Source organism: Lycium ferocissimum, chromosome 7 (genome assembly GCF_029784015.1).
Source record: "Lycium ferocissimum isolate CSIRO_LF1 chromosome 7, AGI_CSIRO_Lferr_CH_V1, whole genome shotgun sequence".
NCBI lineage: Eukaryota > Viridiplantae > Streptophyta > Magnoliopsida > Solanales > Solanaceae > Lycium > Lycium ferocissimum.
The window spans coordinates 43,127,672-43,154,219 of record NC_081348.1 but is presented as its reverse complement, the minus strand read 5'-3'; the positions used below and the strand labels follow the sequence as shown (position 1 = coordinate 43,154,219).

The 26,548-nt window shown below is 36.5% G+C and overlaps 4 protein-coding genes across 4 annotated transcripts; 3 read left to right on the top strand and 1 right to left on the bottom strand.

Moving 5' to 3' along the window:
- Positions 1 to 385: 385 nt before the first annotated feature.
- Positions 386 to 12,042, bottom strand: LOC132065221 (uncharacterized). Its single transcript, XM_059458503.1, has 6 exons — positions 11,885 to 12,042; positions 10,840 to 10,920; positions 2,158 to 2,286; positions 1,364 to 1,426; positions 1,115 to 1,239; positions 386 to 815 (listed from the first exon to the last, which is right to left on the bottom strand). Exons 1-6 carry the CDS (start codon positions 11,975 to 11,977, stop codon positions 623 to 625), a joined length of 684 nt encoding a protein of 227 aa, XP_059314486.1. The 5' UTR covers positions 11,978 to 12,042; the 3' UTR covers positions 386 to 622.
- Positions 3,189 to 4,995, top strand: LOC132065224 (uncharacterized). Its single transcript, XM_059458506.1, has 2 exons — positions 3,189 to 3,642; positions 4,523 to 4,995. Exons 1-2 carry the CDS (start codon positions 3,627 to 3,629, stop codon positions 4,972 to 4,974), a joined length of 468 nt encoding a protein of 155 aa, XP_059314489.1. The 5' UTR covers positions 3,189 to 3,626; the 3' UTR covers positions 4,975 to 4,995.
- Positions 12,043 to 12,496: 454 nt separating the features above from the next.
- Positions 12,497 to 18,277, top strand: LOC132065220 (SEC1 family transport protein SLY1). Its single transcript, XM_059458502.1, has 3 exons — positions 12,497 to 12,650; positions 12,726 to 13,064; positions 16,423 to 18,277. The coding sequence occupies exons 1-3, from the start codon at positions 12,620 to 12,622 to the stop codon at positions 17,913 to 17,915; spliced, it is 1,863 nt and encodes a 620-aa protein (XP_059314485.1). The 5' UTR covers positions 12,497 to 12,619; the 3' UTR covers positions 17,916 to 18,277.
- Positions 18,278 to 21,304: 3,027 nt separating this feature from the next.
- Positions 21,305 to 25,338, top strand: LOC132065219 (isocitrate dehydrogenase [NAD] regulatory subunit 1, mitochondrial). The gene is made up of 4 exons (XM_059458501.1): positions 21,305 to 21,778; positions 23,747 to 23,986; positions 24,529 to 24,607; positions 24,822 to 25,338. The coding sequence occupies exons 1-4, from the start codon at positions 21,353 to 21,355 to the stop codon at positions 25,094 to 25,096; spliced, it is 1,020 nt and encodes a 339-aa protein (XP_059314484.1). The 5' UTR covers positions 21,305 to 21,352; the 3' UTR covers positions 25,097 to 25,338.
- Positions 25,339 to 26,548: the final 1,210 nt, after the last annotated feature.

Sequence of the window (26,548 nt, the reverse complement as noted above, 5' to 3'; positions counted from 1 at the left end):
TTCTTTAATAGCAAAAATTGGCATTTCAACTAGACAATTTCCAACAGCACTATATACGGAGTCACCTATCCATTTTTGTCATTTCAAGCAGACAATTGCCAACAGCACTATAAACAGTCACCTATCCATTTTCACAATCATCAAGACGAAAACCCATTAATGGAACAAGAAGCGAGTAGTTAAGCGACTGGTTTGAACATAAAGGACGTGCGGCAAAGAGTGGTAAGATACATCTTGAATGGAGAACTTTGATAGAACATTCTGACTTGTTTCTTAACAAGTTCATAATCCATAGGTCAGCAGAGAACTATGAGGTTAAAAAGTAAAATGTCCTGTCACATTGATGAGGACTCTTCCAGGTGGGGGGGGGTAAGGAAAACAGAAAGATTCCAAAAGCATATTAAAACTCTCCATTTCTTAGGAATGTACTCATGTACAGCAGCTTACCTCACCTGATAAAGGAGATATTCTTCCTTCTTTATTTGATTTTCTACTTCATTGTTTTTTGTTCCAAATTATTCTCCGTAGAGACAGGTAAACCAGTCAGGGGATTCACCATGTATACAGAAAGAAAAAGCATGAGCTCAAAGAATGTTTCAGAATGTGCAGTTCAAGCTGTGGATTAAACTACTGAGCGCAATTCTCCTGTTTGTAGAGCAAACTTCCGGTGCTGTGAAAGAACAGAAGGGATTTTGACTGCCTGTATTCTTGAGACCAAGTCATTTTCACAGGATCCTCTGTAATTCTTAGCTGCATTGAGTATTGTCTGGAAAATTTGCAGAGGGTCACCATGGCTGACCACCAACACTGTGCATCTGCAATTGAAGTGTCCAAATCACAAGTATAATTTATAAATCCATCAGATATCAAGAAAATGCAATTGAAGGCCTATGGTCTCCTCATGAGTGGGAAAATGACCCACATTAGGAGAACCATGAATTCACGCATGACTCATGACTCTACTGCTTTTATATGTTGGAAATTCTTTTGATGATTTTCTTACCATGTCAAAGTGAGTAAGTATACCTCATCAGCACTTTACATAGCGACTTTCTTTACACTAAAATTCTCCTACTGGACATGATAAATTATGGCAGTAAAAGCACAACAGTACCCTTGAAATTGTGACTCCATGTTAATCAATGCATTCGTGAGTCTAGTCACAACATCTGCAACACTTTCTCCACCTTCAGGCTGCATGAATGGGTCTTTCTCATCTAGAGCCCATATATCAGGATACTGAAATCAGAAATAATCAATCAATTCGAGAGCCACAAGCCAAGAACAAGTGTTATAAATGTTACGGTGTTTAAGATAATGCTACATCCACTTGATTTTGAAATGCAGAGGACAAACAACTTACTTTGTCATGAGACTTAAGTTCATAAGAAGGACCAAAGAAACGCTCCCGAAGATCATCTAGAACCTGTTATAACAAAATTATCGTAACGCAGAGCTTATCAGCAGAATTGACTCGTCTAAAGCCAAAATCATAACACACCAATCAATCAATTGTTCTAGCTCAGAAACATCTCATCTAAACAGAAAGGCAGGGAGAAAAAGGAAATGGAGGCCCAAAGAATCCTTATATAATACTCAAAAAGCTTTGTAAGCTTATTGTTGATTGGCTCGAGTCCATCAGGCAAAGAATGATATAATAAAACATGAAAAGTTTATAACAGCTCAATCAAATTCATCTCCAGAAGGAAAAGTACATAGCAAGTCAGTTTAACCATAAAAATTTAGAAGTATGCTATTTAAGGAAGACAAGATACAGGGTAAAAAAAGAGATATAGCCCAAACAGTTCATCCTTACTATTTAAAATGACCATTTCCCAAGTGAAAGGCTTATATTAATAGGTCAAAATTAGATTTCAGCCTATGAAATAACAATCCCTTTTACTTATTTCTATAGATCCTTGCTGCTTGTGACCTCAATTCATGTCATGTATGTTCTAATAATAGTGATCAGAGCTTTATGAATTGAACATGTTAAGCGTGTCTAGAAACAAAAGTGTATAATAAAACTTTAACACAACATTTGTTTTTTATAAGCCAAAATCACTTAAATACAACCTTGCAACCCAATAAATAAAATATAAGAAAAGGAGGATTCAAGAGGACCTATATGTCCCTGTGATGGATAGATAGACTTACCATACACTGTGGTCCTTCAAAAGAAATGTTTAGAACTGATGCAACCACTTGTGCTGTATGTGTGGTTCTCGAGAAGGGAGAGTAGCAGATTCGAACATTTTCAAGTGGTATGTTATCTTCTTTGAGTACCTGTAAATAGAAAAAAGATTGCCTGTAAACACCATTAAGAACTTAAGCTTACAGAGAAGAGGCAGAACCCTTTTTGGCCCAATAACTTATGTAATTACTCAGAATCAGGAACCATAGTCTCTCTTTACCCTCTCCAAGTGAAGCAAGGTGCTAATCATCAGAAGACTCTGTTACTCTCACTGAAGTATGGAGATGGATTGGCTGTTCCAACTCCAGGGATACATGATTTCGTAACTGACGAAAGTGCTGATTTGACAAAAGGTTGAGCTTCCACATGATATCATTCAAGGGGATAAAAGCACATGCATGGCCCTTTCAGAAAGCGCTTCTCTCTTCCCCCTCTGCTACTTAGATGTTTTTGCTTAAGACTTCTTTCTTCTGCATCACGTTATCACTAAGGATAAGTTTCATTTGTTCACTTGTAATGAAGACTCTCTCAGTGTACTGGTTCACTTTCTCCATGATGGTCAGTTTTTTTTTTTTTTTTTTGCATGCACTATATTTACTCCGACTCGATCCAAGATTGTCATTGAAAAGGAACCGGACTGTTCTCATGTGATCTGAGTTTCGAGTTGTTTAAACTGTCACCAGCTCCTACTATCTATCTTGGATGAGAAGCATTACTAACTTAAAGACCAAGACATCAAAATGATAGTTCTCATAAAAGAACAATGGACATGGATCTAGCATCAAAGCTTCTTACTACAGAGGCATTTAAGATCCCAAGGGTTTCACTGGAATATAATCCCACAAGTTCCATAAAAAGGAGACATGCGATAGGATTCCAGGACATACAATACCATAGTCGAATTTTAAAAGGTAACTTGCGAAAGAAATAGTCAATGACAATTATGGTTTATTTAACTCCATGTATAAAGATAGTGGAACATCTGAAATGTTGGATATTGGTTATGGGTCGCAGGTCGCCCATGTGGACTGACCCGGCCCGGTTTTTTATTCTGAAGTGATAAGATGAAAATTAACTTCCCTTGAGAAGTTACCAACACAGTAAAAAGTCCTTGAGAAGTTACCAACAAAGAAAAGAAACGTGATAGTGGGATAAGATTATGGGAATGTGCTGGTGTTGGTTTCTTTCACTTTATCAACCGTAAAAACATAACCTCCTCTTCTATATATGAAAAATACTCCAGCATTCTCCATAGATACACAGAAAAGTATAACACACAGTAAAGAAAAGAGAGAAGTGAAAGACATCTAGTTCGTGAAAAAGTACTCCGTTTCCAAGTGAGACGAAGTCAGATTTGGGGCAATTTTTGTGGTGATCTTGTGCAAAACTTCCGCTGCTAACAGGTACATCATCTTTGTTCTTGTTTCAAGATATGAAAACCTTCAATGGTATCAGAGCAACTGTTAATTGTTCCCAGTCTGAGTATTTTTTTTCTCTCTTGAAATATCTGCGTTATTTTTATTTTTTTTCGATTTAATAGAGAGAGAAAGAAACTGCTTTAAAATTGCTACAACAGATTTGCTAAGAAAAGAATCATTGTTGTATTTTTTTTTTGCTAATCTGTTACAAACAAAGAGAGAGAAAGAAACTGCTTTAAAATTGGTTTCCGTGTTTTTTTTTGTTTGGGTGTGAAAAAGAAAGTGTTGCTCTTCAATATATTGTGGTCTTTACTTTGTAAATAAAGAGTGAAGTTGCAGCACTTTATGGGAAAAGTGAGTGTTCAGAAAGTAAAATGTGTGGTTGTCATTGAATTACGTGTGGTTACCATTGAATTACTAAGGCCTATATGTCTATTGAGTATGACATGAACAGAAAAAAAGAAAAGAGAAGTACTTTATTGTACCAATACTATTTGCAGAGACACACTTTAATAGTAATGTCTTTTTGACTTAGTGGCCCACTTGATTAATGTAGTTCTTTATTGTGTAAAAAGATACAGCAAGTTTTTTTTTGAAAAGTCATGTCATATTCTCAATACACATTAGTGTTAAGGAGTTTTCTACAATTGAGAAACCACTAGGCATTAACGTGACATCATGGGCAAAGAACTTGCCTAAATATAATAAAATTATTTCCTTTATTCTATGAAATTGCTAAAGACTAGAATGGTTGTTGTTTTAGTAAATTTTTTTTTTTTCCTCCTAATAGCCATGCCATTATATTGGTATATGATCCTTGACGTATTTTTTGTCTTCTACGAGTAATGTGGCATGTGTTGTCATATTGAATGGTATGTCCATTCTTATTGTTTCATTGTTCCCATTTGAGACATGGCTGGACAGGGACAAGCTCGAAGTACTCCAAGTGGGAGTTCCCGAAATCGAGCAAGGAGACAATATAGAAGAGTACGTCGTCGTGGGACACATTTCCATGGACGTGAAGTCATAAGGAATAATGTTCCGAGGGTGACACAAAATCTACTAAGGGATCAAAGGGCTATACGAAGGGAAGGAGAGAAGAAATTCAAAGAGTTTAAAGCTTTTAAGATGTCTCCTAATACTTCAGTGCCTGAACATATTGAACTTTTTCTGTTGAAACGAGAAGAACTGGCTAATTTTATTGAAATCTCGGATTGGGAAGCTTTAGCAATTTTAGTAGATTCCCTCCGAGAGCCTTGGAGTGGAATTTTAGTTAATATTTATCACGATTTCTTTTTAAGTCAACCTTTTGAGGTGTATGTTCAAGAACTTGAAGTCGAGTGGGAGATTATGAACTTGTAATTTGAATTGTGAATTTCTTTTCAATATATGGTTATGTTGTTTAACTTTCTTTAATATCCCGTTTATTTATTTATTTTAAATGGGTTGAGACATAATTGAAAGTTATTAATAAAATTCACGCTAAGATTTATTTTTTCCATTTTTGATTAAACATTTAGACTGTAGATGATGATCGGAAACTTTGTGACCTTTCGATTTTACACTAAAATGTGAAGTCATTTATGGGAATTAATTTGCTTGAGTGTGAATATCACATGCATAAATTTTTTAAAGTAAATATTGATGAATAAAAACTTGCTTATTGTCTCAATCAACAGATATGACATCTAAGAGAATCATTGCTGATTTAAACAAAGGTGAAAAACTGAATGGCGAGAATTACGACATCTGGAGTCGTAAAATGTGGAATGTACTAGAAGAGCAAAATGCTCTGGAAGGTATTAACCATGTTTTGGTTCACCCAGAAGAGGGTAACACTGCCCAACACAGAAGAGATCTGAAAACTTACAATGCCTGGAAAAAGAAAGATTCTACTGCACGTGGAATTATTGTGAGTTCTGTTGTTGATGATCTCATTCACGAATGTGAAGAATACCCTACTGCTCATGCAATGTGGGCACACTTACGAGAGACTTGTGGAGGTACCACTGTGACCCGCCTTAGATAGCTGACTATCAAATTTGACACTTACAAGAAGCGTCATGATCACAATGTCAAGCAACACCTTAGGGTGATGTCTAACATGATTGCTCAACTCAAAAGGGCTGGTCATGGTCTCTCCGATGAAAGCAGCAGTTCGAGCAAGGATCCTGGTCTCTTCCCAATAGTTGGGAACACTTGAAGGTTAACTTAACCCATAATGATAGCATCAAAACCTTTTCTGATGTTGCCCATCATGTCGAGCTTGAAGACGAGCGGCTTGGTGTTGCTAAAACTGTATCTAATGCCTATGTGGCAGAATCCAGTGGCACAAAGTCTTCAGGATTCAAACGCAAGAAGAATTGGAAAAATGACGGAAAGGGTAAGGAGACCGGAGAAGGACCTTCCAAGAAAAGAAACAAGCCAAATCCCAAGAAGGGAAAACGGTTTTTCAAGAAGAAAGACAAGAATAAGATGAAATGCTACAACTGCAATGTTCCAGGGCATTTTGCTCATGAGTGTCCCGAGCAGAAAAAGGTAGCATTTCAAAACGCATCTCTAAGTGCTACATATGTTTCTAGCACTGTTTTACTAACCGAATCTTATCCCGCGTGGATTGTCGACTCGGGGCCACCGACCACGCGAGTTGTGATCTAGAAGCGTTTGTGGAGTTTCGTCGAGTCTCACCTGGATCAAGGTGGATATATGTAGGAAATAATGCAAAGCTTGAAGTCAAAGGGATAGGCACTTGCAAAATGGACTTGCGTGGTGGCCGAACTTTGATGTTGCATGACGTCCTATATGCTCCAGAGATCCGACGTAACTTAGTATCTGTGTCTGTTCTTCTAGATCTAGGTTTCGATTTAAAGTTTAGTCGCAATGGTGTTAGAATTACTCAAGACAATGTTTTTTATGGTTTTGGACTTCGTTATGATGGTTTTATTGTTTTAGATTGTAATCCTTCAACTTATGACTATTATGTTGACCGTTGTGTAATGACATGTTATTCTAGTAACAAAATGATGTCGATGTTATTACATGGCATGCAAGATTAGGTCACATAGGCAAGACCGATGAATAGATTGGCAAAGGAAGGGCATTTAGGTCCTTTCTCCAAAATTGAAATGCCAACTTGTGAAAATTGTCTTGCACGGAAAGATTACACGTAAACCATTCGTGGGAAGGCAAGAGAGCAAACTCCCCATTGCAATTAATCCATTCCCGATATCCGTGGTCCAACGAACGCGAGGGCAAGGTCTGGTGCTTTGTATTTCATTACATTTATTGATGATTTCACGCGCTTTGTTATGTCTATTTGATTTCTCATAAATCAAGCACTTGAATGCTTTAGAAAATATATGAATGAAGTTGAGAATCAATTAGATAAAAATATAATAACTTTAAGAACCGATAGAGGCTGTGAATATTTATCAAAACAGTTTGAAGAATTATGTAATGAAAAAGGCATTACCAGACAGTTAACTACTCCTTACACACCTCAACAATGATGATGTAGCAGAAAGGAGGAATAGAACATTATCGATTACGACAAGATCTATGATGGCGCAGCAAATTTACCTATCTCCTTCGGGGAGACGATTATCGATCGCAACCTACATACTAAATAAAGTGCCTTCTAAATCGCTTACTTCCACTCCTACGAGCTATGGACTAGTCATAAACCGAACTTGAATGATCTACGACCTTGGGATTGTCCGCATATGTAAAAGATCGTTTTGGTAAGTTTGGAAAACCGAGTCCAAAAAGGAAGAAATGTATCTTCATAAGACACTCGAACACTCCAAAGTATGTGTTCATTGGTGAATTAGAAGATGGAAGTATAACCGAAATTGAATCACGAGATATCACTTTTTTAGAAAATGATTTTCCCAAAAGTGGCGAAATAAAATAAGGAGAGCCTCTTTACGAAATGTTAAATTCGATGATCAAACAATGTCTTCGGACATGTTTGATAGTCAAATAGATCAAGGATCGTTTCCTGGTCCAAGGAGTTTTGAATCCCAAAATCCTTTAGAGGAATCGAATTTCAACAACGTAAGAGTACCGTAAAAGTGTACCTAAACGATCTTACGAGATCAAGATTAAGTTTTCCTGGTGTCTCCCACAGAATTGGATGAGCCTAATTCTGTGACTGAGGCTTTGGCAAGTCCTGGAAAAGATGAATGGATGAAAGCAATGAAAGAAGAATTGGAGTCCATGAGAACCAACAAAGTCTGGGATCTGGTTGATCTTCCTTCTGGGCGTAGAGCTATTGGGAATAATGGGTTCTCAAGGTCAAACGTAAAGCGGACGAGTCAATAGAAAGATACAAGGCACGATTGGTCGCAAAAGGTTTTACCCAACAAGCTGGAATAGATTATGAGGAAACCTTTTCACCAGTTGTGAAGTTTACCTCAATTCGGTTACTTTTGGCTATCGTTGCACGTTTGGATCTAGAGTTACACCAAATGGACGCCAAGACAACTTTTCTCAACGGAGAATTAAACGAGAAAATCTACACGGAACAACCTATAGGTTTCATCGTTAAAGGCCAAGAAAAGAAAGTTTGCAAATTAAAAGATCTATTTACGGCCCCGGCGCTTCAAGGCAAAGGTATCCGAGATTTCACAAAGAGGCGATTTCATATGATTTCACTATGATCGATGAAGACCATTGCATCTATGTGAAGAAGTCCAACGGAATGTTTGTAATTCTTTCCCTTTACGTGGATGATATTTTATTAGCCTAAATAATTTGGAGTATGTGAAAACTATCAAGTCATGGCTTTCCAAGTCATTCGACATGAAAGACATGGGTGAAGCATATATATTGGGTGTTAAGATCCAAAGAGATCGTTCCAAGAAAGTTTTGAGTCTATCTCAAGAAACTTATATAAGGAAAATTTTGGAACGCTTCCGAATGAATAGTTGCAAACCCATGGATACTCCAATAGCAAGAGGTGAAACTTTAAGCCTTGAAATGTGTCCAGGACTGAAAAAGAAAAAGAAGACATGTCTCGAGTTCCATATTCTAAAGTCTTTGTTGGGAGCTTGACGTACGCTATGATGTGTACTCGTCCGACATTTGTTATGCCGTAGTCCGTTAGGCAGTATCAATCCAATCTCGGGAAGAGATCATTGGAAAGTTCGTGAAAAGAATCTTTCGATACCCGAAAGGCTGTTGATTATTCACTATGTTATAAAGGAAATGATTTACACTTGAGAGTATATATGCGTATCAAAGGTGGTGACCGAACGATAGAAAATCGACATCCGGCCACGTTTCTTACTTAATGGTGGTTCTATTTCATGGAAAAGTAAGAAACAAACTTGCACCGCTCTTTCAACTATGGAAGTCGAGTTCGTGGCTTCGCATCCGCAAAGATGTTTGTCGTTTGGTTAAAAAGATTCTTTGAGCATTTGGGCGTAGCAAAGAATTCTCAAGGATCAATGATTTTACATTGTGATAGTCAAGCGACTATTGTAGACACAAAGGATCCTAAGTATAACAGTAAAACCAAACACATTGACATCAAGTATAACTTTGTAAGAGACACAGTAGCAAGTGGAGAAGTAACTTTACAATACATACCTACGCGAGAAATGATAGCTGATCCTTTTACAAAGGCGATATCTAGAGACCTGTTTGAGAAACATGTTATGGCTCTAGGTTTGCGTAGGATATGATTATATTTCTGTATTGTAATATGACTTGGTTGTTATAATATTTTCATCAATATTCTACTCTTGAATTTGTGTTCATATCTTATATGCATGTGATGATGTAATTTTATTGATAAAGTGTGTCGAACAAGTCGTGAGATTGGCTCTCTCACACGAGCAATCGCCTACGTTGAGTAACGTGAAGAGATAAGTTCCACCACCATGTTATGACTTGTTTTGTTAGCCAGATATGAGTTTCTCTAAGAAGATGGATTTGAGGATCATTGAAGAGAGAAACTCGGGTTAGACATTTTAGAGATGTCTAGATCAAGATTTGTACGGCGTTGAATGAGTAAAAGAATGAGACACACGCGCCAATATAAGTGAGAACACCGTAGCACGTGTTTCATACCACGTGTGCTAAGCGACCAACGGTTATGGAGAATGGATCCCTCGCTTCTTCATCAGGTGAGACCCGAAAAGTTACATTAACTTTTCAATGGAATACCCTTTCGACCTTTGATCGTTTCTTGAAGCTCAATCGTGTTGCTACTTTAGCATGTTACTAATAGTCATGAGTGATTCGGCACGCAAAGGTGCATGTTCAGGAAAGCAATTGATTTGAAACAAATAGATTCGAGTAGAAAGGAAGACAATTAAAATTATTAATTTAACTTCTATTCATAAAGCCGGCCATTACACTTACCATAAGGGTATCAAGTGTAATTGTGATATAAAGTTAAACATGAACTCGAGTTCACCTCTTGTAGAGGACGAGGGATCGGATAATTAGCTACCGGAGTAAATAATGATGTCCGGGGGTATTGCGAGTAATAAGATCCTTGTGTTAGTAGTGAATCCCTTCCGTACGTGATTGGATTTCTATGTGGAGCTCTGGTACAACCTTAATAGGTTTGGAATGCTATAGCTCTTGAAGCTCGCAGGTCGCACGAACTATTTGTTAGTATGAATTATGTGTGTTGTTGACATGGTACTGATTTGAGTCCAGTCCACTATGTGCGAACTGGGAGATGTTGGATATTGATTATGGGTCGCAGGTCGCCCATGTGGACTGACCCGGCCCGGTTTTTTATTCTGAAGTGATAAGATGAAAATTAACTTCCCTTGAGAAGTTTCCAACACAGTAAAAAGTCCTTGAGAAGTTACCAACGAAGAAAAGAAACGTGATAGTGGGATAAGATTATGGGAATGTGCTGGGGTTGGTTTCTTTCACTTTATCAACCGTAAAAACATAACCTCTTCTTCTATGTATGAAAAATACTCCAGCATTCTCCATAGATACACAGAAAAGTATAACACACACACAGTAAAGAGAAGAGAGAAGTGAAAAACATCTAGTTCGTGAAAAAAGTACTCCGTTTCCAAGTGAGACGAAGTCAGATTTGGGGCAATTTTTGTGGTGATCTTGTGCAAAACTTCCGCTGCTAACAGGTACATCATCTTTGTTCTTGTTTCAAGATATGAAAACCTTCATGAATCATGAAAGGTCTGCTGAGGACCACGTTGGGAAACAAAAAACTGAGAGTTCAATTGGAACACCAACCTTTAGGAACGACTCTCCAGCCAATTCTGCTTGTTTGATTCCTTCGGGAGCCAACTTATATTGTTCAAGTTTTCCATTTTCCTGTAAAGGTCGTAACTGCTATCAGTAATTTAGATTTAAAAGGGCAAGAAACTAACAACATTACCAGTTTTTTTTTTTAAAAAAGGCAAGAAACTAATGTCAGCCAACTCCGAAACCTCCCCAAGGATTAGATTCTCTAATTGCAGCTGGTTTACCTAGAAAAGGAAATGCACAGACCTCAAAGATGTCCCTCCTATTTTAGAGGTCTGTACATTTGGAAACCGTCTGCGAATATCAACATTACCTGATTAGACTGTGGTAGAAATAGAAGGAAGGTTTGCATTTGTTGTTAAATGGAACTTCTTATGAAGACCATATGGAGTTTCAATTAGATGTACGACAAGTGGAGAAGATTGTTAAAGAAATGCCAGACCTAGTACATCATGTACATAGAAGGTAATTTTAAAACAGCAAAGGAAGAGTGGGTCCAGCAAGATGGAAGAAAAGAAGAAAAGTGGGTCAAGTAACATAGGAAATACAGTAGGAAGGTATTAGATTATCACACTTACACTTATATATCTCTCTAGAATGGACACTATAGTAACTTATCAAGAGGAAGTTTTCAATAATGAAAAAAGAATCTTCCATCTATCAATGTGAGCTTCAAAGGTGATGTTAAATCTAATTAAGGTATAGTCTAGGCCAGAGATACACATATCTGCCAGGCTGCTTATTCTAGAGACTAGTATTCAATTGGAGTCAAGAGTTTTAGTATCCGAGAAGGCAAAATAAATAGCAAATATATTAAAGTTGTAGCGAATAGCTTGAGATCAAGATCAGGACATGTCGGGTATGCAAGACTAGGACTACCATTTGGCATAAGTAGAATGCACTGCATGAAAGAAGATATAATTAATCCAAACTAAAATTATTTTGATTAGCAGACAGATAAACAATATAGAATAGAGGAGCGAAATAGTAATGAAGATTAGGATTGAGAGAAAAGAAGGAAAGAGAAAGTGACCATGGAGGAAACAATGAGACCCCTTTCGTTTGGAATGCTTTTGCCATGCCTCACCACCCAATATCTATTCTTCAAAAACGTAACGCCACCCATTCTCTCCACTCACAACTCTTCTGCTCTATTAATTCTTTATTTATTGCTGCGAATCCTGCTCTACGACGTCGTTTCCTTCTTTCTCTTTTTTCGGTCGAAAATGTGCCCCGAAGAATCTATACAAAGCAGTTTTTTCCTCTTCTTTTACTTGTTCACTTTCAACTTTTTACGCTATTTAAAAAATAATAAATAAAATATATAATTTATTAATATACACATATTAATTGATGTTTATTTTTATTAAATTTTAAAAAATAATTACTTGTTCACTTTCAACTTTTTACGCTATTTAAAAAATAATAAATAAAATATATAATTTATTAATATACACATATTAATTGATGCTTATTTTTATTAAATTTTAAAAAATAATTTGAAGTGAGTAATTATTACTAGTAAAAATCTATTTTTGAAATAATAGAAAAATAAAAGTGCGGCAAATATATTATGCAGAACGAACAAGCAGGACAACTCATTACGCCTCTTTTTTTTCGGGGCAATCATTTTTCGGCTGAAGCATGACCCGACAAAATTAAGCTACGAGATCTCATCAATCCTCTACAAACCCCAAAACACCATTTCCTCTTCCATATAGTCAGAGAAGTGAAAAGTAAAGTGATAATTGCTTGAAGCTTCACAATAATGGCGCTAAATCTTCGTCAAAAGCAAACTGGTAATTGAATTTTGTAACTCTCTTTCTCTATAGATCTATCTCAGCACTTATGAATGTAATTGTATTTACTTGCAGAGTGCATTACGCGGATGTTAAATCTGAACCAGCCAGTGAATGCTGGTGGCACTGCGAATGAAGAGGTATACAAGATCCTGATTTACGATAGCTTTTGCCAAGACATTTTATCCCCTTTGATTCACGTCAAGGACCTCCGTAAACACGGGGTTACCCTCTACTTCCTCATCGACAAGGATCGCAAACCAGTCCATGATGTTCCAGCTGTCTACTTCGTCCAAGCCACCCATCCTAATGTACAGCGTATCATTGCCGATGCCTCAAAGTCTCTTTATGATTCCTTCCATTTGAACTTCTCCTCTTCTATTCCCAGGCCTCTCCTCGAAGATCTCGCTTCAGGTACACTCTATGCCTTCTCCTTTCATCACATCTACTAACTGAAATATTGCTTCATATTATTAAGACAAAAAGTTCATCCAAATTGTTGAATACAAACATATGACTACTTCTCTTCATCTTAAGCGAATAATATTTCTTGTGAATAATATTAGTCATCTATTTTAGATCGTGCAACCAAAAAAAATGTTGTTCGCAGGAATAGGAAGACTTATAGTTTAACTACTAAAAAGGAAATCTATTAGTTTTATAACTTAATCAAAGTGGATATAATTTATTCCATGAAAATGCCTTTTGGGCCAAAAAAAAAAAAAAAAAAGGAATCCTTTGATGGAGAAATAAGAATGTTGCAGTATGTTCAAGGCCTCTAAGGGATTATGTGTATGAATTAAGTTATACTATTCCTGTTTACATAAACAGATGCAAGAGGTTACATTTACCGAAATCAAAATCATCAAAGGTAAAGATTTGTAACATTTTCTTGCATAATTTCAAATGTATCTCCTACAAAGACTGAATGGATTAAAATTCTTCAAATGCCGACAGGTGATGTTTACAATTTCTCATCAACTGTGTCCAGTAATTGCTATATAGAAATTGTGTAAGATTGTTAAATTTAGCAGAATAGTCCCCAACCAAACAAACCAACTTTCAACGGCAATTAAATTGCAGCTAGTAAAAACAAATTGATTTTATAGGACTTAGATATCTATAACAGAACATATACATTGCTTGCTATTAATCCTTGGAAACATAAGTTGAATGAAAATCTTAACTTCACCAACACATCTCGTTACCATTCGATTCGTTCAACAACTAACATATTGCATGAAAAAATCCTTAACAAAAAGGAGTTAAGTAACTATTAATTACAATCATGATTCTTAAAGACATAAACCAAGTACAGAACTAAAAATTACTTCAGTTTCCTGGAATAATCCCATGCTCATTAGCTCATGGATGGCACCTGCATGCGGATGGAAAAAATATGCCGTTAAACACGATAAGTAGGACTTAAAAGAGGAAACAATCATAATGTAGTCCTAATGTGTGGGGAAGCCTTAATATACTACCTCCATTATCAGCCTCGGATCTTAATTCCCTTCATATGTGCTTAGCTCAAAATTAGTGTTTGCCTCCCTTCCAGTACTTTATAGCAGCCTTATCGTACACTTGGTGATCACTATCCTAACATAAGCTTAAGACTATATTTAAAGAACAAATTAGACGCTTCACTCTCATCATGACTAATCATTAACCACAACGAATACTACCAAAAACCTACTAATAAGATGAAATATCAATCTATTCTTAGGAACTATTTGCTCACAAACTTCACATACAAAATTTGCTTCATAGGGGAAAAATCAAATAAGGAAAATAATGTGGTTAAAAGATAGCAGAAAATGATTTATTTTGCCGGCCATGTCCAAAATACATTCAATTTAATCACATTCCAATACAGCTTTCAACAACCAGTTTTCCAACTTCTACATCCTGATGGAACAACCCTTCCTATGATAAAGCATGTACACTTCGATGATAAGAACTTAACATAAGGTGATTACAAACAATATAAATTTGAAAAGTTACTATGACCATTCTTTTAAATCCTTGAAGCAAATTCCATTGCAGTTTTTTCAAAGGATCAACTCTTTGAGGCAAGGTAAAGCAATTTCTTACCACTTCACTATATTGATCATCCGACTTTTTCCTACATGAAAGGCATCAAGATTTTCCTTTAAGTTTGCAACTTCTAAACCTGAACAGGTGAGGATAAAGAAACTGCTATGGGTTTCCACAAACACCAAAATATTAATCCTTCAGTATATCAATCTTTAAAGATGAAAGTGTGTCGACTGTGGTACTTGTTTAATGAATATGAAATAGAAAGTGAAATTAGAATCTACAACTGTTGTCGAGTGTAAAATTAAAAACGATACAAAGTTAAACCAACAAAACAGTTACAATTCTTTTAAATCCTGTATTAGTACTGAAAACCTGCAATATAACGTTCTGAGAAGAGCACGAAACCCTCAAGTCTACTCGCTTCTCTGACGTTTCACTTTCATCCCCAAAAACAGATAGGACCATACAGAAACTATGGCAAAGCTCTTGCTGACACGATCGTCAACTCATAGATTTGGACAAAACAGGAAATCTAAGCCAATAAAGTTAAATCTTTACATGAGTAGATGGAAAACCAAACCACAAGTGAAAAGGAAAACGTACTGCCGATCTGCCATCGTTGTTAAACGACCTTTTTGCGGCACTTATGATAAAATTGTGCAACATCTGCAAAACCCATCAGATAAAGAATAAAATACCCAATATATAGATGGGAAATGATCAAAATTTAAGTTGTTACTGACAGTGAGGGCTTTAATCAGTCCAGACTTCATCTTACAGAAGTTCAGACATGAAAGGAAATTGGAGAATGTGGATACAGATGATAAATGGTGCAGTTGGATAAAACGTGGATTCTGAGCAGTTACCATTCTACATAAAACTGCAAAAAAAAATTATTGGATTTTAAAATAAATTCAAAAGCTGATACGGTTAGTATATTTTCTTTTGAATAATTTTTTTAATTGGTTAATTAGTTATTCGTTAATAGTTAATAAGTTAATAAGTTACATGTGGTTTTTTTCTAGGCTGCCACTTGGCTTAATGTGGTGCCTTTTTCCTCTGCTTTTAATAATATATATAGAGATTCCTTTTTCTATTGTGTGTGTGAAAACTTTATTCTTGAAACGCTAGCTGGTATTGGAATGAGATGCACCTAAATAGAGGGATGAGCAATATTGTTAACCAATGAATACTATTTTACTCACTCCAGCTCATCCAATTTTTCCTCCGAGGGGATAAGGATTAAAAGATCTATCCTTTAAAATTCATTCCAGTCCATCAAATTATTCGACTTTTGATGCAGAAGAATTGTAGATGGAGTTAACCATTTCGATAATATATCCAAATTCACTCCCTCTTGGTTGAAAGGAATTCCTATAGATCAACAAGCAAAGTAAGAGTCCTAGGAGTAATACAAATATTGGGAATAGCATAGTATTGTCCGATTCATAAGGATAGGAATAAACGACTTTATGCTCAAAATGAGCAATAGTCATAAAAGGTCGTGTCATGTTTCTTCTATTTTTATCAACTGGATGTTTAGTACTGTCTTCAATTCATTGTCAAAAAAAGATATATTTGTATCCGACTGCATAAAGGGGTGCACAGATCTATGGAGAGAAGAAAATTGATTGGTTTAAACTTGAAACACTTTATAGTTAATGCAATTTTCTGGATGGTGCTGTGTGAAGATTTGAAATATTAACTACTGTATGGCTTGTCTTTGGTCCAGGCACGATTAATTCTGACTCGATTGAAAGGATCTCAAAAGTGCATGATCAGTACTTGGAATTTGTCACGCTTGAGGATAATTTGTTCTCACTTGCCTACAAGAACTGTTATCTTCAGCTGAATGATCCCTCTGCCGGGGATAAAGAAATCGAAGAGATCATTGAAAAGATTGTCAGTGGCTTATTTTGTGTGTTGGCTACTCTTGCTGTTGTCCCTATCATCAGGTGTCCCCGTGGTGGGCCTGCTGAGATGGTGGCATCGCTGTTGGATCAGCGGTTGCGAGATCATCTGTTAGCTAAAAATAATTTATTCTCTGAGGGTGGGAATTTCACTAGCTCATTTCAGAGGCCAATTTTGTGTTTATTCGATAGAAACTTTGAGTTGTCGGTAGCTATACAACATGATTTTAGGTATAGACCACTGGTTCATGATGTGCTTGGTTTGAGATTGAACAGGTTGAGTGTGCAGGGAGAGAAAGGTGGGATGAAATCATTTGAGTTGGACAGATCTGATCCATTCTGGATGGCAAATTGGTCATTGGAGTTTCCAGAGGTTGCTGTGGAGATAGAAGCTCAGTTGAACAAGTATAAGAAGGATGTTGAGGAAGTAAATAAACGAACTGGTGGGAACTCAGGGGCTGAGTTTGACGGGACAGACTTGGTTGGCAATACTAAGCATTTGATGAATGCTGTAAATTCCCTGCCTGAGTTGACAGAGAGAAAGCAAGTCATTGATAAACACACCAATATTGCGACAGCATTGTTAGGTGAGATCAAGGAGAGGTCCCTTGATTCGTATGCCAAAAAGGAGAATGATATGATGGTAAGAGGTGTCATTGATCGCAGTGAACTTATTGGAGCTCTCAAGGGAAAAGGGACTAAGGTGGATAAGCTGCGGTTTGCTATCATGTATCTTATCTCGACTGAGAGCTTACCTCAATCAGAAGTTGAAATGATTGAAACTGCACTTAGGGAATCTGAGGTCGATACCACAGCATTTCAGTATGTAAAGAAGATAAAATCATTGAATGTCTCTTTAGCATCAGCAAATTCTGCGAGTAGGAGCAACATAGTCGATTGGGCTGAGAAGCTCTATGGTCAGTCAATCAGTGCTGTAACTGCAGGTGTGAAAAATCTATTATCCAGTGATCATCAGCTGGCTTTGTCAAGAACAGTGGAAGCACTAATGGAGGGGAAACCCAATCCAGAAATTGATTCTTATATTATTTTTGATCCTCGTGCACCCAAGTCAAGCTCCGGGATGAGTAACAATCATCTGAAAGGACCATTTAAAGAAGCTATTGTCTTTATGATAGGTGGTGGTAACTATGTGGAGTATGGAAGCTTGCAAGAGCTTGCCAATCGTCAACAGGCAGTTAAGCATGTCATATATGGGACAACAGAAATTCTTACAGGAGGTGAGTTCATCGAGCAGCTTGCACTGCTGGGGCAGAAGATGGGGTTGGGAACTAGTGTTGCAACACCAGCCCATTAATGCAGATGTGTTTTCTGTACAATCCCTAAAGGAAGCTCTGTGTTGTTCAATATTGACTTTGTGCCCGTTATCAGGCTACATGAGCAAATCATACACTTGAACCTAATAGTCTGTTGAGTTTTTGGACAAGAATTTCGTTCACCGTATTCTTTATAGTGCTCCTAGATTCTGATATTTGGCTCTGATGCATAGTGATCTTTAAATTATAGGAGAATTCATGTATAAGTTCAAACTTCTGTGGAGTTGGTTTATAACAGATATTCTGTAGTTGACATACTTGGAACTGTTTGCCTAACACCCCTCGCTGTCCAAGGTGGTTTCTTTGTATTCTTATATTCTTTATTACCTATAGTTTTGTGGTACTTTTATGTTGCTTTTCTCATTCCTATTGTTGTTTACGTTTTTTGCTTAGAGACAATACAAACCTGTTTTATTCCTCTCTTTTTAAAGCTCGACGAGTGGCACAGCTTTACTTCAAAACTTATATATTCATGCATTGCTGGCCTTTCAAAGTCAGTAGTCTGGGAAGAGCCACTTGTGACAAGAACAGCTTAAATGCAGTCACTGGCCGGCAACATCATTAGGCCGGTAGCCCATTAGAGAATAGATGCCAGCAGCCTATTTAACTGCTAACTAATCTCAATTTCTTCTTGGGTGAACTTTTTGTACATAAAATGCATTCATGAGTGTTTAATTACTTAATTAGCGTGATAAATATTTTCTCATTATTGATTTTCTAGCTGCTTTTTACACTAGTTTTTTAACGGAATAGAGATTTGTTTTCTGCACATCATAGAATTTGCTGATGCAAATTTCTGTTATTCTTTGGGTTTACCTTGGAGCATATGGATGGTGCGATAAAGTAGAGGTCTTGAGTGGATTGCACATATTCATGCTTCTTGCATCTTTTCTGCTTTGGGGAATAGTTAAATTCGAAGTGCCATAGGATTTAATTACCCTCTTTTCTAGGTTCCAACTGTATTTTTGCTTCTCGGTAGTCTGCCTTTGTTACATTAAAATGGATTCCTGTAGGTGCTCTTCCTCAGTTTATATACCCAAACCTGGACGTAAAACATATAGTAGATACTTTCGTCCCTCAGTGGAATCCCTTGCAATTCCCTAAAGAAACATGGATCGTGTTGAAGACTGGCTCCAGATTATTTCTACGATTTGAATGTTCATTGTTTAGTCTGGTGAATGCGTTTGAGGACATTAACATAACGGAGTTTAGTCTTTGCCTATCTAAATTTCTCCCCAGACTAGCGCTTTCACTTAATTTGACACTAAACGAGTAACTTGCTCTCATCAGAAATGAAATTAGGAGAAGCCATGCTTTGACGCAGTGTAGAGAATTCTTTATGATCCAAGATGCTAAATAAACTAGGCGTGACATTAACAAAACAAGAGTTTAGCACTCAACCATGATTGTAATAAATTTGCGGAACAAATAAATAAAACTCTCATTTCATGAAAATACAGACAGAAAATTGACAAAATAAGATACAGCTGTACATAAATCCAATGTCCCGAATATCTGAGGTTCCTCCTCAAGGTTCGTCCACGAAGGGTGAGTCAGGCATTTTCTATTCCATTTTATGACATGATCACTATGTGGAGAATGAACAAGTTTTTTCTTGATCACGATCGGGTAAAATATCTCAAAAGGTCATTAAACTTTGAGAAATTATATAAAAAAGTCATTGAACTTTGCTACATATCAATAAAATCACTCAGCTTTCGCCTATTATCTCATAAAATCACTCACTCAACTACGCGTCATCAAAAATTTAACATGACAATAATAATTAATTATTTTATGCCATATAGACATGAGCTATACAATAAAATAAAATAAATTCATATCTTTAAACCCACACTCACTCACCAACTCTTCATTCAAAACTCGTTTTCCCCTGATCTATACCTTCTTCTCACTGTTTCCTTAAAATTAGGTTGAATCAAAATAATTACTTAGCCAATATAACTTAGAGAGTAAATCAAAATAATTATGGTAATTTACACATATCTTATTACCTCAAAAATGAACAAGTTCCTTAATTCTTTATACAAAACCATCTCAAAGCATGCAAAAAAGCCACACGGAGATACACATAGTACTACTAGTCCACCAGCAATCATAAATATTACCACGATACGCCTTAAACCACAATTAATTGTTACCACTACAAATCAGTTAACAAATACACATATGACATTAACCAAGCAAAAATGTAGAGTCAAAGCCCTAACAACTAATATATCTTCAATGCCGATCTTGTTAACAACTTTCAAATAGTTCTCAAAACGCAGCTCTAAAGCCTTTGAATTTTCAGAAAAAGATACACTCAAATTCTGAAATGAGAAAGATCGAAAGAATACTTAGTATTAACTATATGCTTTAGTACTACTAAATGCTTAATCATTAAAATAAGTTATTGGCAAAGAACAAAAAAAGATGTCTCATTTTACTCCGAAACAAAACTCTCATTTTACTCATTATGGGCCCACGTTCGCATGGCATAAAATAATCATTTTTGGGTATAAAGATATAAATTTATGTTATTTTATTATGGGCTTGTTAAGGAATTACACATTTTACGCCTGCATGGCATAAAATAAGTAATTAATATTCTAGAAATTATCAGCTGCTACTTTTAATGTCAAAGTTATGCTGGGAGTTTTTTTGATCCGACATATATAATTCCTTCACAAAAAAATCTTGTACTTTTAATTTTATGAAAATTATCAATTATCAGGATCGGTACTATGCCAAGTTAAGTTGAAACTTGCTTTGAATTTTTTTTAAAATTTTGACTTCGCGCGGTTTAACCTATGGGTTTATGAATTTAAAGATTTCAATATGAGGCAAAATTTAAAACACTAATTCCCAAATGAAGAATTGCCCTAAAATAATTAATTAATATTGCCATGTTAGAGTTTTTTGATGACATATGTAATTGAGTGATTTTATGAAATAATAGGTTAAAGTTGAGTGATTTTATTGATATGTAAAGCTCAATTTCACCGAAAGCTTCAATAACCTTTTGAGATATTTACCCATTACGATCTTGCCAAACATTATATAGAATTATGAACTAAAATATTTTATCAGTATATAAATTTTATTTAAAAAAATATCCCAAAAACAAAAATTGTTGTTCGATATGGTAGAGAATAATTCTTTCATCCTCTGGACCAGTAACCAGAATATTAAGTATTCTAGTTCTTAAGAAGGAAGAATAACAACATTCTAGATAAGTTTGCCACCTTTTTTCCCTCTGCTGCTTTTTAACATTCGTGCAGCTGTCTTGTCAATTGATGGCCGCCTGAACAGAAGTTCCATTTCTTCAGATCACTCCAAATCGTAATCTATGGCTGGACGAACAGTCTTCAAGTCCCATCGTTTTCTCGCCCCATCCCTTCGATCCGTGGCGTACATGCCCCGACCCGGAGATGGCACTCCCCGGCCAGTCACCCTTATTCCCGGTGACGGTATCGGTCCTCTCGTGACTGGTGCCGTCGAACAAGTCATGGAAGCAATGCACGCTCCCGTTTACTTCGAACGTTATGATGTACACGGTGACATGAAGATCGTGCCCATTGAGGTGATGGATTCCATCCGCAAAAACAAGGTCTGTATTAAAGGAGGCTTGAAGACTCCTGTTGGCGGTGGTGTCAGTTCCATTAACGTTCTGCTTCGGAAAGAGCTGGATCTGTATGCTTCCCTTGTACACTGCTTCAACTTGCAGGGCCTTCCCACTCGCCACCACAACGTTGATATTGTTGTTATCAGGGAAAACACTGAGGGTGAATATTCTGGTCTTGAGCATGAGGTTGTTCCTGGCGTTGTTGAGAGCCTTAAGGTACTCTTCCCCCTTTCACGCTTTTCTTATACTACTATTAACATACTAATCCCTCCCTCTGTCGTCCTGATACATTTTTCTTTTTAATTTCTCAAAAAAAGATAATGATACGTTTCTATATTTAGAAATAATTTTCTCCTTTTAACTTAATCTTAATGAAATGATTTATAGTCACACAAATATCTATGACTTGTTTTAGACTATAAATTTCAAAAGTCTTTCCTTTTTCTTCTTAAACTCCGTGCCTAGAATAGTATAGTTCAGGTCTCTGTTTCCCTTCAATGTTTGGTTGTTTAGCTTCTATTTCCCCTATGTGTGAGATGCTAATTTTGACTACTATGTTTGGGATTGTCAAGCAGCAGCATTCAAATGCAAATATTAAACTTTTGGTGTAGTGCTAATTCAAGCAGGATCAATCCTATCTGATAATGAAGCACAAAGAGGATTCAACTCATTGGAGAGCTAAAAGGAAATCTAAATTTCCAAGTGTCTCAACTGGTTTATAAAGTACTTTTTGCTCAACTTTGTGTACTTTTTCTCTTTGTAATAAACTATGAAGGGTTTTATTGAATGGAAGAGCAATTGCACAACCAAGATTGGTGTATTTTATGGAAAAGCTATACCCTCATGAACCAATTCTGCTACGAAGTGGAAAGTCTTAAATAAGAAGATCAAATATACCAGTTAGCCACGTCTTTAGCCATGGTTGAAGAACGAGGTGATCAAATATTGTGTATATATGCAAGATTACCCTAGTTTTTTCTTAGTACTTGGAACTCAGCCATTTAGTGACTTTCTTTATCTTTAGCAGGATTCCCGTCATAATCATCAAAGTCTTAGCATCCCATCTGTAGCACCTTAATAGTTGATAGAACTTATGCAGGCTATACAGACAACTATTCCTACTACTACGACTCAGACCCAAGCAAGTTGGGGTAGTTAAAAAAGAACTTATGCAGGCTATACCAATCAAATAAAAAGAGAACTTATCAAGACTATTGTTATCCATCTGTAGAAGAACACTGGTGGAAGAACATGTCAGCAAGTAGTCACTTTTGACCCAAGATATAGGGACCTCCGTAGGTTTATAATTTCCCATGGAAAAGCTACAGATATTTGGATGTATGCACATTCAAAGGACAAATATCGAACTAATATTCATATGATGCTGGTTTAGTGAGAAAGGTGGTCCAAAATGATTTTAAGGATTAAGAGATTAGAAACAGGGCCCGAATACCGCGAATTTGAAGTCCGCACTACATCTGGGCAGGAACGAGTTTGAGGGCCCAAGATCGATGAATTTATATACCATCCACAAGTTTCAGGAAACAGTATCGATGAAAATAGGATAAAATGCATGTAAATGTTAGAGGATGAATCAGACCTTGCATTCCTTGTTACATACAGAAATGTTTGTTATGACCTTTAACCTTCGCTTTTACCCTTGGAAGAAAGGAAAAGAACCAAAAAAAAAAAAAAGATCTCTTTAAGTCAATTGTATATATCTTTCTAACTTGAGTAGCATTTTCATTGTATTGGGAGTTTCTCGATTCGTCGGCTTTCTGAGGTCATACTAGTCTTTAATCCTTTGTCTGTAGGCCCATTCTTTCTGTATATTCTTGTATTCTCACTGGATTTGCAATTTCTATGCTGGGGCAGTTGCTTTTCTTAAATTATTTATTTTCAATTTTTTGGAGGTCAATACTTACATGATTCAAGTACTTAGAGGTGATGCTTGTGTGCTTGGGGAAATTCTTCTGTGTTCTGTTCTCCTTCGTCTTTGGCCCTAGGGAATGTGGCCAGTTTGCATTTCTTTTTGAATACCACGCTGGTTATGAGACATGAATACTTCACGAGGTCCTTTATACCTGTCTGTTCAACACTTCCATTTCAACTTCAAGAATTTCCTATTTACTTCTTCTTGAGGAGTCTGAGTCTTACAATTGTTTTTTACAATCTAATTGCTAGGTGATAACAAAATTTTGCTCTGAGCGCATTGCAAAATATGCCTTTGAATATGCATTCCTCAACAACCGCAAGAAAGTGACCGCTGTGCACAAAGCAAACATCATGAAACTCGCGGATGGTTTATTTCTGGAGTCTTGTCGTGAGGTTGCTAGCAAGTACCCTGGTATCAAGTACGATGAGATCATTGTTGATAACTGCTGCATGCAACTTGTATCGAAGCCAGAGCAATTTGACGTTATGGTGAGGTCTTTGTGCAATTACCCAGTCTTAGTTAATTTTGATCCACGATTGCTTTTTGGTTTCAAAAATAGTTACATTGCTGCACGATGTTCACTTTCATCACCATTTGAAGCATTTTTTCTCCTTATACAGTGTTGAATGAACAACGACAGTAGTTTGCAAAAGGTGAAATTTTATGAGTAGTTTATATTCTCTTTTTGATACGGTGGAGGGTGGGGAAGGGGTGATGTGATGATGTTGAGTAAACCGAAAAGATAACGTTTGAGCTTGAGATTGCTGACATGGGAAATAGACTTGACGGTTTCATCTTGGTGGAGTTTGTGATAGTGCGGTGTATAATGAGTAACTGGTGATTTATTTCTTTAGTCAGATGAATGCGCGCGCTCGCATGTGTTATGATAGTATGTATATGTGTATGATATGTGTGGCTGTGTGTATATTTTGTATATCATGTGTGAGCTAACCTTTGTGTTTTTTCATTCTTCAGAATTCAGTGTCTATAAATGATCCCGTTTGGATATTATTGAAATTGTATGTCTCAGGTCACCCCTAATCTCTATGGCAATCTGGTGGCAAATACAGCAGCTGGTATTGCTGGAGGCACGGGTGTAATGCCAGGAGGTGTGTTTTCATTAGCAGTCAGTAATTGATTCTCTCCAAGTTAACTTGGATCTATTTCAAAAGTTGTTTTCCTGCATCCTTTTCCATTTCCCTTGCTAATATTGTCCGTGTCATTCATAAGTGCCTTTCATCTTCAGAACAGCTTTAAGCTTTGGGGTAGGCCTAAGTGGATTAATGTGTTTATTACATTACTGAGAATGGACATCGTTTGCAGGTAATGTCGGGGCAGATCATGCTGTTTTCGAGCAAGGTGCTTCAGCAGGAAATGTGGGAAATGAGAAGATAATGGAGCAAAAAAAGGCAAATCCAGTTGCCTTGCTTCTTTCATCCGCCATGATGTTGAGACATTTGCAGTTCCCTTCATTTGCAGATAGACTAGAGACTGCAGTGAAGCGTGTAATTGCAGAAGGTAAACACAGGACAAAAGATGTAGGCGGAGATAGCACCACCCAAGAAGTTGTGGATGCTGTCATAGCAAATCTGGACTAAATTTTGAGATTGATCTCCTTTCTCGTGTTTTCAAGGTAAAGTGTTTATTCATGCCAGAGGTTCTCTTACACCATTCTTGTATTGATTTTGATTGTTCAGCACTTTTGTGGTGTGGTTAGTTTCAGAGATGCCATATTGGGTCGATGTAATTGGGCTTCCTTGATGGAAATATCACTATAAGAATCGGAATTTCATAGTTATAGAAGCTGCTTAATAAATATTTCTTTAATAGCTTGTTTCTATGCCGCAAGAGTTCTTGTTTCAAAAGGAAAATAATAATTTGAGACAGCAACAGATGAAGCAGAAGTTGTGCAGGCAGGGCTTTGACGAATCATCTCCTTACAAACAGCTTGTGTAGTTTCACATTGGTAGACCAAAAGGAACGTCTTCCTTTTATTGTTGGTCAATCCGAACAGTGTTCATTTTCCTTAAGACAGTTCCAATACATTTCTAATCAAAGAGCACAGGTATTTGAGATCCTCTTTTTTCTTGGTTTATTTTTTTCACTATTCTATTCTTTGTAAATAGCAGTCATACAAATGTTCCCTGCACAAATACTAACAATTTACATTCCTAACTCTTGTCTGAATAGTCAAGTCAAGTCAACCTCAAGCAGTTGATATGTATATGAAAGTGAATATAATTATTATAGCAAGCACATGTGGCCGTGGCTTACATTATCTTAGAGCAAAAGAAATAACTACGGTTTACAAATTACACTATAAACCAGTCTGCAGATGCTAATTGACCCAAAAGTTTTTGTTCTTTTAATTGCTTTCTGCGCTCACCAAATATTTCAACGGATACCTATTATTTTCGGCCAGTACCCCACCAAGGCTTATATGTGAAATGAAAAATTGAATACTGTTATAAAATAATATTAAAAGTACACGACAACAAAAGACATAGCCAAAGAAGTTGGGGGAGAGAGATTTTATTGCTCTTTCAATTGATGTACAAATGAACTGAATTGACTTCCTATTTATAAAAGAAAGGAAGCTGCCTGAGCTACTTGTAAGCTACCTGTTTGAGTTATTTGCAAGCTGCTTGCTTGATTGTAAGTTTATCCAGGTGACTGTGTGTTTGAATGAACATTCATAATACGGTGTATTTATAACACTCTCCTTTGGATGTTCATTAATGGATTTGTGCTTCGTTAAAATCTTATTAGGAAAAATTCAGTGGGAAAAAATCCTAGTGAAGGAAAAATAGTACACGTATCTAGTAATACGCATTGCTAGCTGCCTCATTAAAAATCTTAGCAGGAAAAATTCAAATTGGATAAAACCTTGGTTAAGGAAAAAAAAAGTACATCGAGTCTTTACTCCCCTGATTAAAGCATCACATAATTCTTGAAGATGATGTACTCTAATCTTATATACCAACTTATCATATCTTGAGATTGGCAAAGCATTTATGATCAGATCTGTCAAATGATTATTTGATGAACTG